The 15360-nt window shown below is 37.3% G+C and overlaps 1 protein-coding gene across 1 annotated transcript in view; it reads right to left on the bottom strand.

Moving 5' to 3' along the window:
• Positions 1–1098: 1098 nt before the first annotated feature.
• Positions 1099–15360, bottom strand: part of NUFIP1 (nuclear FMR1 interacting protein 1) — a 51969-nt gene continuing 37707 nt past the window's right edge. The window contains exons 9-10 of the mRNA XM_028527038.2: positions 3400–3632; positions 1099–1871 (exon numbers count right to left, since the gene is read on the bottom strand). Of these exons, the coding sequence (XP_028382839.1) occupies positions 1755–1871; positions 3400–3632 (350 nt within the window). The 3' untranslated portion in view covers positions 1099–1754. The remainder of the gene's footprint in view (positions 1872–3399; positions 3633–15360) is intronic.

Below are 15360 nucleotides of genomic sequence, written 5' to 3' on the forward strand. Positions count from 1 at the left end.
AAATATAAAGGCAACTGAATCTGAAATTATCTACTAGAAATAAATAACAACTATTACCCCAGCTAAAGACTGTCAGACAGCCAAACCAGTCCTTCATTTATTAGAAAACAAAAATGCTGAAAATAGAATTTTGCACAATGCATCCTACAGTGATAACTGTCAGTATCTCTGGAGATACAGTGGTCCCTTAAAGTGGTCTAGGAGTCTGAATCCATTTATGAAGATGAGGCCTCTGCAATTTGCATGCTAGCCAGTGATAAATTGCAGACTACTACTGGTAAGTCGTATTTTAGAATATCAATTTATAATACTGGTTACTTCATCCTGATGACATGAATTGAGCTAGGAATCACATCTTTGAATAATATAGAGTTAAACTTAATTTCTGAGGTCAGGCAAGGCCTTATTAATTTTTATATCTTTATAATCTATGCACAATGGTAGCACATGAGTAAGCACTCAACAGCATTATAGGAAATGAATTAATACACCAAATGTAAATACATCATTTTCCAGAATATGAGTCTCACTGAAGAAACAGAGTGAAACACAATAAAAAGGCCTATATGTGGTTACAAGGTTGGGAAACGCTGACCTAAACATGAATTTTCACCTCAGGTCTATAATGCAGTGCTGCACAACAGGTGTTCCAAGGTTCAGAATAGGTAGGATCTTACAGACGTAGAAAAGCAACAAGAGGGCTGAGAGCTGTGATCAGCTTTCTTGTCTCCCTTCTTGCAGACAAGATATCCATGGACTCTGATAATCACAATGTCAGATAAAATTAACTTTTCAACTACAAACACAGGCTAATTTTTAAAAACCTAGCCCCTTTTAGCTGTATGTCAAAAGGGTGGGGCTCCACCTCTAGCAAGCACAGGTGACTAGAACATAAAATTAAAGTCTCTGTATTATAAAAGACAAAAAAGGTCTCAGTAGCTTTTATTTAAAACATTTAAAAAGGATTCAATTATTATCATCATAAGATGAATTTTAACTAAGCCTAGAACTAAGGTAACTATTTCACAAACTGTTTCTGCTATGAGAAATCAGCTGAACCTCATCAAGTACTGTATTTCATGTACTTTTTCACAAGGAAATAAAAAAAGTCCAATTCTGAACCATACCAAAAACAAGCATTTTAATTGTATCTAAGCACACACAGAGGCTGTATCACTATTAGTATTTCAAATGTTCAATATCTGAGCTACTAAGGCAATAGCAATAGGTGAATTTCAAAATGTTCTTCAAAACAAAGAAAACATACATTTCAATACCTTCTAATTATATTCATTTAAACTGGTTTACTTTTAAAATATTTCCTGAAGAATGATTCTTCCTTTCCTGCATTAAAAACAAAATAACTGTATTTCTCTCTAATCTATAGCTTTGCTCAGCTGAATTAAACATTTTTAAAGCTTTTTTCTTTACTACTAAACCAATATCTTCAATTCGTAACTGGTTCAAGAGCCAATTTCCTTACATGACAGCAATACATACAAACGCATACAAACAAAAAGAAGAATTCTGCCAGTAAATATTATGTTCAATCCCAATAATACAGATACATTCTTAAAAATCAGTTATGTATTTATTTGCATAGATTCAAAAGAAAGGCTTGAAAAATCCAACATAATATCGTATGAAGCTTACAATTTAATTACTAATCCAGTTTAAAAATAAGTTTTCCTCCACTAACTCAAGGATGGCACTATTTTACATGCTTCAGTTATGAGTGCTGAAACATTACACACCTACACCTCTTCAGTTTTTGTAGAATTATCATTAAGTCCAAAAAAGTCTTTTTTGATGATGTACCGAACACACTGCAAAATCACATTTCTTTCATGTCGAATGTCTGGAGCTAAAAGCTAAAAAACAATAAATACAAAGATTAGGTAGTAAATAAAACATATCCAATAAATACAATCTAAAATATTATGTATGCCTTCCTCATATGAAAACACAGAACAATAAAGATATAAATATATTTACTAATTATTTTGCTAAAAATATGCAAGAGTATTTCCTTTTAATTTAACACTTGGAGTCCTCTCTAGGAGTACTTAACAAGGGACAAGAAAAATAGGATGAAAAGTCTGCCATCCTTTAATCTAAAAATCATGTCAAAGAGGACCCTACCAAACCCAAATCTATAAACAGTATAGAAACTGATAAGTAGATACAATAATGATAGTACTGAAACTAGCAGTTAAAAATCTCAATATTCCTGGACTTTTATAACTTCCTATTGTTGTGCTTGTTGTAATAAAAAAAAAAAGGCTAAAAATCCCTAGTACTTAGAATAAGTATATAACCAAGGAGTCACATGTGCAATACTTTTTTAAAAAAAGATCTTTATTTTTTAGAGAGAGGGGAAGGGAGGGAGAGAGGGAAACATCGATTGGTTGCCTCTCACACGCCCCACAACCAGGAACCTGGCCCACAGCCCAGGCATATGCCCTGACTAGGAGTCCAACTGGAGACCTTTTGGTTTGTGAGACCATGCCCAACTGAGCCACACCAGTTAGGCCATCATTTGTCATTTGTCAAAAAGATAAACTGACCTCAGTTTATTTTCTATGTTATTAATGTGGTCTGGAAACATCATATAAGAACTTTCAATGGAAAGATGATTTAATTTGCCCTTATATAAGGTACATATTTTTAAAATGCAATGTATTTTATAAAGCATTGAAATTTACAAAGCAGAAAAGCACATTTCAGATCAATTTTAATCAGAAGCAACTGTGTCTACATGTAACTCCCATGCAGTGTAGCCATAAACACTTTAGTTACAGCACAATCACGTACCTGACAAGGCAAAACCAGACTTTTCATAGAACATCAGTAGTTTTACAACCCCACTAAAAAATCTGGAATGTTTTTATTTCTATCACTGGTAGACATGAAAACCTTGGATTTTTGAATAGCTTCATGTCCATTACTTAGAATCAAAAGATGCATTGCTTCCTTTTTATAATTTAAAGATAACAAATTTTTTTAGCATGCCACACTGAGAATAAAGCCAATAATGCACAAAACAAACACACAAAAACCCTTTTCTCCTTTGAGTCTGCCAATTGTATTTTGCTGTGCTTTCAATGAAAACTTTAGGTGTCGTTATACCTAAATACATACTTTGTAACAAATCTGTTAAACCAAGATTCTTTTAAGTGGTTTTGAAAATTGTAATTCTGTATTTACTGAACATAAACTAGAGGCCAAATGCAGCCTCAGAATTAAGAGACACAGATGACTTTTCAAAGACCTTTTTGTCTGTTGTTACCTTAAAATACACACACACACACACACACACACACACACAAGCTCAGTGGCTCTATCTCCACGATGTGAAAAGAACACAAATTATTAGAATGTAAAGAAAAAATCATTTACCATTTCCAGGAGATATGGATGATGTGTTCTTGGTTCAAATAATGGATGATAGTTGTGATAATCTTTTTTCCTGTTAGGATTTGTCTTTTTGAAACTTTTCTTTTGACTCTTATATTTGGCTTCTGAGAAATTTCCAAAAGTTGCTTTAACATCTTGACTTCTTCTTTTAGGAGAATCACTGTGCAGAATCTGGTCTTCCGCCAGAACATCTGCTTCAGTTTTAATGGGAGCTTCTACATATGTATAAGAAACACAAAAATTGAAAACAAAAAAACCGGTTACCCTTCTAAAAAAATAACAACAACAAAAAACAACCCCATAATAATTTCCCCCAGCCATAATACTGGCTTCTTATTAATGAAAACTAGGCATTTACAATGTATTACAGTATTTTTTAAAACTGTGAATTATTATGCCAAGTCTTGAAGAGATTACCACAAAGAGCTACAGAAAGTGAGTGATCCCTATGAAGGATATAATACCAGAGGGAAACTTGGATCTACACAAATGAAGAATGAAGAGTGTCAGAAACAGTCAATATGTGCAGACACACAAAAGACATTTTTTCTTGCTTATAATTTTTTAAACAGGTATAACTCATAAATCAGTATTTGCATTGCCCTAAAAAAACGGATTCAATCCAAAGGCAGTAAAAGGAAAATAGGACAAAAACAAATGAGACAAAAAGAAACAAACTATTACCAATAATATATATAAATAGTTTAAACACCCTAGTTGAGATCAGATTTGGGGGAAAAGAGTAACAAGTACATGATGTCTACAAAAAATAAATAAATAAAAAGAAAACCAACCTTCAAATGATAGGTAGTCCTTGCTTTACACAATTTGAACTGAGATTAAATCGTAGTTACCAAGGAAGAGTGCAAAGCAAAGACTGCCCATATCAAGTCACAGGTTAAAAGTAAAGGATGAAGAAGATACTAAGCATACACCAATCATAAGAAAATTGGATGGCTATATCAGTGTCAATGGCTATAACAAAGAAGAGTTCAGAACAGGGACTATTACCAGGGATAAAGGGGGACAGTTCATAATGATACAGAAATCAATTTCTCAAGAATATAGAACAGTAACAGCTAATAACAGAGTATCAATATACATGCAGCACCTCAGCCTGTGTGGCTCAGTTGGTTGGAGCATCTTTCCAGAAACAGAATGGTCATGCAGCTCGATTCCCAGTCAGGTCACATGCTGAATTAGCCCCTAGTCAAGGTGCTTAGGGGAGGGAACAGATGGCTGTTCCTCTCACTTATCTCTCCCTCTCTCTTCCCCAATTCCCTTGCTGGAATCAATGGATATATCCTTGAATGAGGATTAAAAAATATATACATATGCAACAAAATCTCACAAAACTGAAGGAGAAGTCTATTATTAAGGTTGGAAACTTGAATACTGTACTCTCAGTGATTGAAAAACAATTAGAAAATGAACAGGAATAGCCCTGGCTGGCGTAGCTCAGTGGATTGAGCTCGGGCTGCAAACCAAAGTGTCGCAGGTTCGATTCCCAGTCAGGGTACATGCCAGGGTTGCAGGCCATGACCCCCCGCAACCGCACATTGATGTTTCTCTCTCTCTTTATTTCCCTCCCTTCCCTCTCTAAAAATAATAAATAAAATCTTAAAAAAAAAAAAAAAGGAAAATGAACAGGAATATAGAAGACCTGAGTGCAACTAACAACTCAAACTAACAAAGGATGTTTGCATCATCAAATTCACGCGAACATTCACCTTGTATTGGGCTATAAAACAAGTCTCAATTAAACAGAAAAAACTGAAAGCATATAGAGGATGTTCTCTGAACATAACAGAGTTAAAATAAAATCATTAACAGAAACCTACCTAGAAAACCTCCAAATATATGGAAACTAAACAGCATACTTCTAAATAGCTCACAAATTAAAGAACAAATCACAAGAGAAATTAGAAAGATATTTTGAAATAATGATAAAACCATAATGTGTCAAATTTATGCAATACAGCTAAAGCAATGCATGAAAGCAAATTTATAGCTAAGTATTCATATTAGAAATGAAGAAAAATCTAAACTCAATGATATAAGCTTCCACTATAATGAGGTAGACAGTGAGAAGGTAAGAAATAACAAAGACTGAAAATCAATGAATTAGAAATACACAATAGAGAAAAATCAACAAAGCCAGAAGTTATTTCCTTCAAAAGATTAATTAAATTAATAGATACTTAGCAAGACTGATCAAGATTAAAAACATACCAATTAATAATGATGAATCAAAGAAGGAACATCACTATTTATCCTACAGATGCTGTAAGAAAATATTATAAATAACTTTATGCCAATAAAATAGACAACTTAGATAAAACAAAAAAAATTCTTTTGAAAGACACCATTCACAAAAAATGACTCAAGGCCTGGCTGGTGTTGCTCAGTGGATTGAGTGCCAGCCTGTGAATCAGAAGATTGTCAGTTTGATTCCCAGTCTGGGGCACATGCCTGGGTTGTGGGCCACATCCTCAGTAGGGGGCACACGAGAGGCAACCACACGTTGATGTTTCTCTCCCTCTCTTTCTCCCTCCCGTCCCCTCTCCAAAATAAATGAAATCTTTAAAAATAATGACTCAAGAAAAAATAGAAAATCTGAAGAGAGTTCCAGCCAAGATGGAGGCGTACAGAGAAATGCTTCACTTCCTCTTACAACCAAAAGAAGTATAACAACCAATCTAAAAGCAAAAAACAATCAAAACTGCCAGAAAACTGAACTGCATGGAAGTCTGACAACCAAAGAGGTAAAGAAGAAACATCCATCCAGACCAGTAGGAGGGGCAGAGCAAGGCAGAGAGGATGCATGCATGGGAAGGCGATGGACCAGGTGGTAGAGGTAGGGGCTGTTGGACCAGGTGGTCCCACATTTGCATGTGGATAAGCTGTGATGAACAACCAGAGAGCGAGACAGACCAGGAAACCCAGGCTTTCAGAGCAGGAAAATAAAGACTGAAAACCTCTGGCTGTAAAATGCTGTGGTGGCTGTGAGGGTTGCAAAGGTGGAAGAAACTCCCAGCCTCACAGGAGAGTCTGTTGGAAAAGCCCACAAGATCCTACAATGTACATAAACCCACCCACCTGGGAATCAGCACCTGAAAGGGCACAATCCACCTGTGGGAAATGTGAGAAGTGAGGCAATTGATGGAAAGTAAGGTGAGAGCCAAACAAGTGGCACTGTTTCCTCTCTCACCCCTCCCCCACATACAGCACCACAATGGAGCAAAGAGAGCTGCCCTGCTATGGTAAATACCCAAGTTTCCACCCATTACAACATAATAGGTGTGCTGAGACAAAGAAATATGGCCCAAATGAAAGGACAGATCAAAACTCCAGAAAAAGAACTAAGCAATGAGGAGACAGACAACCTATCAGATGCAGAATACAAACTGATAATCAGGATGCTCACAGAAATGGTTGAGTTCAGTCACAAAATAGAGGAAAAAGTGAAAGTTGTACAAAGTGAAGTAAAGAAAAATATACAGGGAAGCAACACCGAAGAGAAGGAAACTGGGACCCAAATCAACAGTTTGGACCAGAAGGAAGAAATAAACATTCAACCAGAACACAATGAAGAAACAAGAAATCAAAAATATGAGGAAAGGCTTAGGAACCTGTGGGACTACTTCAAAGGTTCCAACATTCAATTCATTGGGGTGCCAGAAGGAGGAGAAGAAGAGCAAGAAATTGAACACTTATCTGAAAAAATAATGAAGGAGAACTTCCCCAATCTGGCAAAGGAAATAGATCTTCAGGGAGTCCAGGAAGCTCAGAGAGTCCCACAGAAGTTGGACCCAAGGAGGAACACACTAAGGCACATCATAATTACATTACCCAAAGTTAAAGATAAGGAGAAAATCTTAAAAGCAGCCAGAGAAAAGGAGAGTTACCTACAAAGGAGTTCCCCCAAGACTGTTAGCTGATTTCTCAAAAGAAATCTTGCAGACAAGAAGGGGCTGGAAAGAAGTATTCAGTAATGAAAGGCAAGGACCTACATCCAAGATTACTCTATCCAGCAAAGCTATCATTTACATGGAAGGGCAGAAAAGTGCTTCCCAGATAAGGTCAAGCTCATGGAGCTCATCATCACCAAGCCCTTATTATATGAAATGCTAAAGGAACTTACCGAAGAAAAAGAAGATGAAGAAAAATATAAACAGTAAAATGACAACAAACTCACAACTATCAACAACTGAACCTAAAGAAGAAAAACAAAAACAAACTAAGCAAACAACCAGGACAAAACAGAACCATAGAAATGGAGATCACATGGAGTGTTATCAGTGGGAAGGAGGGGAGGGATAATGGAGGAAAATGTACACGGAATAAGCAGCACAAATGTAGGTACAAAGTAGACAGAGGGAGGTTAAGAATAGTATGGAAAATGGAGGAGCCAAAGAACTTATATGTATGATCCATGGACATGAACTAGGTGGGAAGGGGAATGATGGTGGAGGGTGGGGTGCAGGGCAGAGAGGAATAAGAGGGAGAACAAATGGGACAACTGGAATAGCATAATCAATAAAATACATTTAAAAAAGAAAATGCTACTCATTGATATTTGCTTTGCTTTGCTTTGTGCAGGGTGGGACCAAAGGAGGTTTACAGTTGTATGGAAAACAATACAGTAAGTAATGAAGTAGTAATACCAGAATAAACTGTTTGCATACTCACAATTGTAAACCTACCTTTGCCCACCCCTATGTATCTTAATGTTTGTGACAGCCCCAAAGCCAGGCATAGTCTCTTCTTTTACTTCTTTCTTGAGGGACCCTTTCCTTGTTTAAAACTCTTTCCAGAAAATCACTACTGATGTTTAAGATCCACTATACACTTTTGTGTTAATCCCTAAATTGAGATAGATCTTAACTGTAAAGATACAATTGTTAACATCTGTGAGAGTTAGACTGCTCCTCTCCATTTAGAATATAACTAAATAGCAGCCTTCTAAATGCTGTTTAATGTTTCAGAGAAGGCCCACTTTATTTCCTTCATTTATTTATTCCAAAGTCCCTATGTGTCAATACCCTATTCCATAGCCCAGAATTAATATTGAAAGCTACAAATTTTCTAGTGACCTACAGCCATACTTATATCTTACAAAGTAGATTTTAAGACAACAAAGATAACAAGAGACAAAGAATGACATTCTATAATGATAAAGAGACACTTCATCAAGAAGACATTAGCACTTCTCAGTAAATATGCACCTAATCAGGGGGTATCAAAGTATATAAAGCAACTACTAACAGAACTAAAGGAAGAAAAGACAAGAACACAACGACAGTTGGGGACCTAAATACTTAATTGACAGCTGTAGGCAGATCCTCCAAACTGAAAATCAATAAAGAAATATCAGTCTTAAACCCTGACTGGTGTGGCTCACTTGATTGGGCATCACCCTGCAAGGCAAAAAGATCACCAGTTCAATTCCTGGTCAGGGCACATGCCTGGGTTATAGGTTTGGTCCCCAGTAGGGTATGTATGAGAGATGGCTAGCAATGTTTTTCTCCCTCTCTTTCTCCCTCCCTTCCCCCTTCTCTATAAATAAATAAATAAAATCTTAAAAAAGAAATGTATCAGCCTTAAATGAAATAGTAGACCAAATGGACCTAACTGACACTTAGGAGCCTTTCATCCCTAAACATCAGCTTATACATTCTTTCCAGGGTATACAGAACATTCTCAAGGCTAGACCATATATGCTGGGTCACAAAAAAAGGCTCAACAAATTCAAGCATATTCTCTGACCACAGTGCTTTGAAATTAGAAATCAACTCCAAAAAGAAAGTAAAGAAATTCACAAATATGTGGAGATGAGACAATATACTAATAAAAAAAACTGGATCAAAGAAAAAATAAAAGGTGATGTCAAAAGATCTATAGAGATGAATGAGAATGATGATACAATGTATCAAAACTTCTGGGATGCAGCAAAAGCAGTAATAAGAGGGAAGTTTATTATCACTGTAGGTCTATATCAAGAAGCAATAGAAATCCTAGATAAGCAACCTAACATTACATTTTTTAAAAAAGGTTTATTTATTTTTTAGAGAGAGGGAAGGGAGGAAGGAAGGAAGAGAGGGAGAGAAACATCAATGTGAAAGAGAAACACTGATTAGTTGCCTCCTACACATACCCCGACTGGGGGCTGAACCTGCAACACAGGCATGTGCCCTGACCAGGAATTGAACTGGTGACCCATTGGTTTACAGAAGGGCATTCAACCAACTAAGCCACATGAATCAGGGTTAACATTACATCTTAAAGAACTAGAAACAGAAGAATAAAAGCAATCCAAAGTTAGCAGAAGAAATAATAAAAATTAGAACAGCCCTGACTGGTGTGGCTCAGTGGGATGGGCATCATTTCGAAAACCAAAATGTTGCCTATTTGGTTTCAAGTCAGGGCACATGCCTGGGTTGCAGGCCAGGTCCCCAGCTGGGGGTGTGCGAGAAATAACCAGTTGATATTTCTCTCCTACACTGATGTTTCTCTCCTCTTTCTCCCTTCCTTCCCCTCTCTCTAAATATAAATAAATAAAATCTTTAAAAACAATTAGAATAGAACAGAATGAAATAGAGAACAAAAAGACTACACAAAAAAAATACAACAAAGAGCTGGTTCTTTCAGAAGATTAATAAAACTAAGCCCTGGCAGGCGTAGCTCAGTGGATTGAGCACGGGCTGCGAACCAAAGTGTTGCAGGTTCAATTCCCAGCCAGAGTACACGCCTGGGTTGCAACCTACAACCCCCAGCAACCACACATTGATGTTTCTCTCTCTCTATCTCCCTCCCTTCTCTCTCTAAAAATAAATAAATACAATCTTCCGGGGGAAAAAAAAGAAGATTAATAAAACTGACAAACCCCTGGAGAGACTGACTAAAAAAAAAGAGAGAAGACTACATAAACAAAGCCAGAAACGAAAGCACCACAGACATTGCAGATTGATACAAAGTATCATACTAGAACTCTATGAAAGACTATATGCCACAAAATTCAATAACCTAGAAGAAATGGGTAAGTTCCTGAAAATATATAACCTTCCCAGACTGAATCATGAAGAACTGGAAAATCTAAATAGATCAACAGTGAGGACACTGAAACAGCCATCTTTTGGAAGGACATTGAAACCTCCCCCAAAATAAAATTCCAGGACTAGATGGTTTCACTAGTGAATTCTACCAAACGTTTAAAGAAGATGTAATACCTATTCTTCTTAAACCCTTCCAAAAAATTAAAGAAGTAGTAATACCTTCTAAAACATTTCATAAGGCCAGCAACCCTGATATCAAAATCTGGCACGGATAACACACACACACACACACACACACGCAACACCTCTACAGACTGATAGTTCTGATAAATACAAAAATCTGAAACAAAATACTAGCAAATCAAGTACAACAGTAATGAAAAAAAATAATACATCACAATCAAGTGGAGTTCATTCCAGGGGCACAAGGGTGGTCCAAAATAAGCAAATCAATCAATATAATACACCACATTAACAAAACAAAGGGAAGACTAAAGGTCAAGATAGTAGCAGAGGTAAACACAGTTTGCCTCCTGACACAACCACATCAAAACTGCAACTCAACTACAGAAAAATCATCACTCAGAGCCATCAGAAATTGAGTTGAATAGAAGACCAACAACTACAGAACTAAAGAAACCACATCCATCCACAATGGTAGGAGATGCAGAGATGTGGAGACCTGGAATGAGCTGGTCTCACACCCACGTGTGGTGAATAAAAACTTGGTAGGGATATCTTAGGAGTGAGGGGTCTCAACCCAACAGGCCCCTTAGCTCGGGGATCTAGTACCAAGAAGATAAACCCCCATAACTTCTGGCTATAAAAACCAGCAGGGTCTGAGGTGGTGAAGGAACCACTGTATTCCCAAGTGGCTCCTCATAAAGGCCCTGCACCCAGACTTAGATTCACTCCCTCTGAGATCCAGCACCGGGGTAGCAGTTTGAAAGGTACCAGTGGCATAAAAGGAGGAGCTGAAGTGTTTGGCATCAGGGCAAGAGCTGGGGAACAGCCTTCTCCCAGACAGAAAGGCAGGCAGAGGCCACTGTTCTTTTTCTGAGCCCTCCCTCACAGAGCCACAGAGCCACAGAGCTGACAGAAGGGGACATATCTGAGACTCCATCAACCTGGCTCACACAATTTGCTTTATCCTGGTGAATCCCTAAGGTTCTGCACCACCCAACTTACAGCCCACCCAAGCTGTTAAAAGGGGTCTTTTCATATGAATGGGTAGTCTCAGCTCAGGCTTCACGTCTTCCTAAATTTTCTCAAGCAAAAGCCAGCCTCAGTGAGGTCCCAGCCCCATGGGCTGGCACCAGCAGCCCCCAGCTTTGAACCAGTCTGGCTTCACATGGGAACCTCCAAGCCCAGCACAGGTAGCAGCCATCTACAGACTGCTTTGTAGCTCATGCTGGATGGCCCTGGGCAGAATACAAGTGGTGGTTGACCCTGGCCTATACCACCTGGGAAACCCCAGAGCCTGTGCACCCAGTCAACAGGTACAGACCACACTGGAACATGACTACCCTGCCCCTGCAGAGCTGATCCTCCACAGATGGCAGAGGTTAGTGATCAGTAGTCACAGCCAGTCCTCAAAGCTGACTGGCCTGGTTAAATCCCTCCCACTGACTTGCCAAGAGCAATCAAGGCTCACCTACAAGAGGAGGGTGTACTCAGCCCACACAGAGGGCACAACTTAAGTTCCCAGCTTGGGTGATAGGGGAGGCTGTTTCACTGTATCCTACACTACAGGACAGCTACTACATAGGCCACACTACCAAGACATGGAGTCAAAGCAGCTCTACCTAATACATAGAAACAAACACAGGGAGGCTGCCAAAATAAGAAGACAAAGAAACATGGCCCAAATGAAAGAACAGATCAAAACTCCAGAAAAAGAACTAAACAAAAAGGAGATGAGCAATCCATCGGATGAAGAATTCAAAACACTGGTTATAAGGATGCTCAAGGAACTTAGTGAGTACCTCAACAACATAAAAAAGACTCAGGCAGAAATAAAGGGTATGCTAATAGAAATAAAGAACAATTTACAGGGAATCAACAGTAGAATGGATGAAGCTTAGAATCAAAGCAATGATATGGAACATAAAGAAACAAAAAACAACCAACAGAAAAACAAGAAAAAAGAATCCAGAATTATGAGGATAGTGTAAGAAGCCTCTGGGACAATTTTAAGCATTCCAACATTTGCATCATAGGGGTGCCAGAAGGAAAAGAGAAAGAACAAGGAACTGGAAATCTATTTGAAAAAATTATGAAAGAAAACGTCCCTAAATTGGTGAAGGAAATAGACATGCAAGTCCAGGAAGCACAGAAAGTCCCAAACAAGATGGATGCAAAGAGGCCTACTCCAAGACACAACATAATTAAAATGCCAAAGGTTAAAGATAAGAGAGAACTTTAAAGGCAGCAAGGGAAAAGCAGTTAATTACCTACAGGTGAGTTCTTCTAAGATTGGCATCTGATTTCTCCAAAAGAAACTTTGCAAGCTAGAGGGGATTGGCAAGACATACTCAAAATCATAATAACCAGGGACCTACAGCCAATATGATTCTATCCAGCAAAGTTATCATTTAGGATCAAAGGGCAGGTAAAGAGCCTCCCAGACAAGAAAATACTAAAGGAGTTCAGAATCACCAAACCATTATTGTATGAAATATTAAAGGGACTTATTTGAGAAAAAGAAGATCGAAACTATGAACAATAAAATGGCAACAAACATATACCTATCAACAACTGAATCTAAAAATAAACTAAGCAAACAAGAACTGAGACAGAATTGTGGATATTGAGATTGTTTTGATGGCGGCCAGATGGGAGGCGGTTGGGGAGAATGAAGAGGTGAGCAGATTAAGAACAAATAGGTAGTTTACCTAATAGCCATGGGGATGTAAAGTACAGTATAGGAAATGGAGTAGCCAAAGAACCTACAAACACATGACCCATGGACATGAACAATGGTGTGGGTTGCCTGAGGGAATGTCAGGTGCTTAATGGAGGGTGGCAAAAGGGGGAAAAATTGGCACAATTTTAATAGTATAATCAATAAAATATAATTAAAAAAGGAAAAAACAAAGGATAAAAATCGTATCTTATCAATAGATGCAGAAAAAGCAGTTGATATGATACAACATCCACGGATGATTAAAACACTCAATGAAACGGATATAGAAGGAATGTACCTCAACATAATAAGGGCCATATATGACAAACCCTCAACCAATATCATACTCAATACTGAAAAACTGAAAGCTTTTCCTCTAAGACCAGGATACTCACTTTCACCTCTCTTATTCAACATAGTACCAGAAGTATTAGCCAGAGCAATAAGGCGAAAGAAAGATATAAAAGGCATCCAAATTGGGAATGAAGAAAGAAAAATATCACTTTTTTGCAGATGACACGATTCTGTATATAGAAAATCCTAAAGACTCCACCAAAAAACTATTAGGAACAATAAATACAGTAAAGTTAAAGGTACAAAACCAATGTACAAAACCCACTGCTTTTCTGTTTACTAACAATAAAATTTCAGAAAAAGAAGCTAAAAGAAAAAACAATTCCAATTGCAACCAAAAGAATAAAACACCTAGGAACAAACTTAGCAAAGGATATTAAGGACTGCTATACTGAAAACTTCAAAGCATTATTAAAAGAGATGGAAAAAGACACAATGAAAAGGAAATATATTCTGTGTTCATGAAATGGAAAAATCAACATAGTTAAAATGGCCATATTACCTGAAGCAATATACAGATTTAATGCAATCCCCTCCAAATCACCAATGTCACTTTTTAAATAAATAAGAACAAAAAATCAGATTTCTATGGAACCACAAAAAGCCCCAAATAGCCGAAGCAATCCAGATTAAGAAGAAATGAAGCCAATATAATCTGAATTCACTACCTCATTTCAAGTTATAGTACCGAGCTACGATAATCAAAACAGCATGGTATGAGGGGGAAAAGAGAAGAGGTACACACACAGATACAATGCAACAGAATGGAGCCCAGAAATAAACCACATGTATATGGACAAATAATTTTTGACACAGGAGCCAAAGGCACACAATGGAAAAAGAACGCCTTTATGATAGATAATGCTGGGAAAATTGAAAAGCCACATGCAAAATAATGAAACTAGATTATAGTTTGTCCTCATGTACAAAAATTAATTCAAAATGGATCAAAGACCTAAATATAAGCTCTAAAGCAATAAATTACATAGGAAACATAGGTACTAAACTTATGGACTCGGGTTGCAGAGAAAATTTTATGAGTTTGACCCCAAAGGCAAGGGAAGTAAAGGCAAAAATGAATGAATGGGACTATAACAAACCAAAAAGCTTCTGCACAGCAAAAGAAACTGACAGCAAAACACAAAAGCAAACAATTTAATGGGAGATGTTTTTTGCAAACAAAAACTCCAACAAGGGATTAATAACCAAAATATACAGAGAATTTATACAACTCGACACCAAACAAACAATCCAGTTAAAAAACAGGCAGAGGACCTGAACAGACACTTCTTCCAAGAAGACATACAAATGGCCAACACATACATGAAAAGATGCTCAACTTCACTAGCTATTAGGGAAATGCAGATTAAAACTACAATGAGATACCACCTCACAACTGTTAGTATAACTATTATCAAAAGAAATGGAGACAACCAGTGTCCTTCAATAGAGGTTTGGATAAAGAAAATGTGGTACATATATACAGTGGAATACTACTCAGCCATAAGAAAAGATGAAATACTGCCAATTGTGACCACATGGATGGACCTTGAGAATATTATGCTAAACGAAGTAAGTCAGACAAAACTAAGAACCATCTGATTTCACTGATGGGGGATATAAAACTGA

Source organism: Phyllostomus discolor, chromosome 11, assembly GCF_004126475.2.
Source record: "Phyllostomus discolor isolate MPI-MPIP mPhyDis1 chromosome 11, mPhyDis1.pri.v3, whole genome shotgun sequence".
Taxonomy (NCBI): domain Eukaryota; kingdom Metazoa; phylum Chordata; class Mammalia; order Chiroptera; family Phyllostomidae; genus Phyllostomus; species Phyllostomus discolor.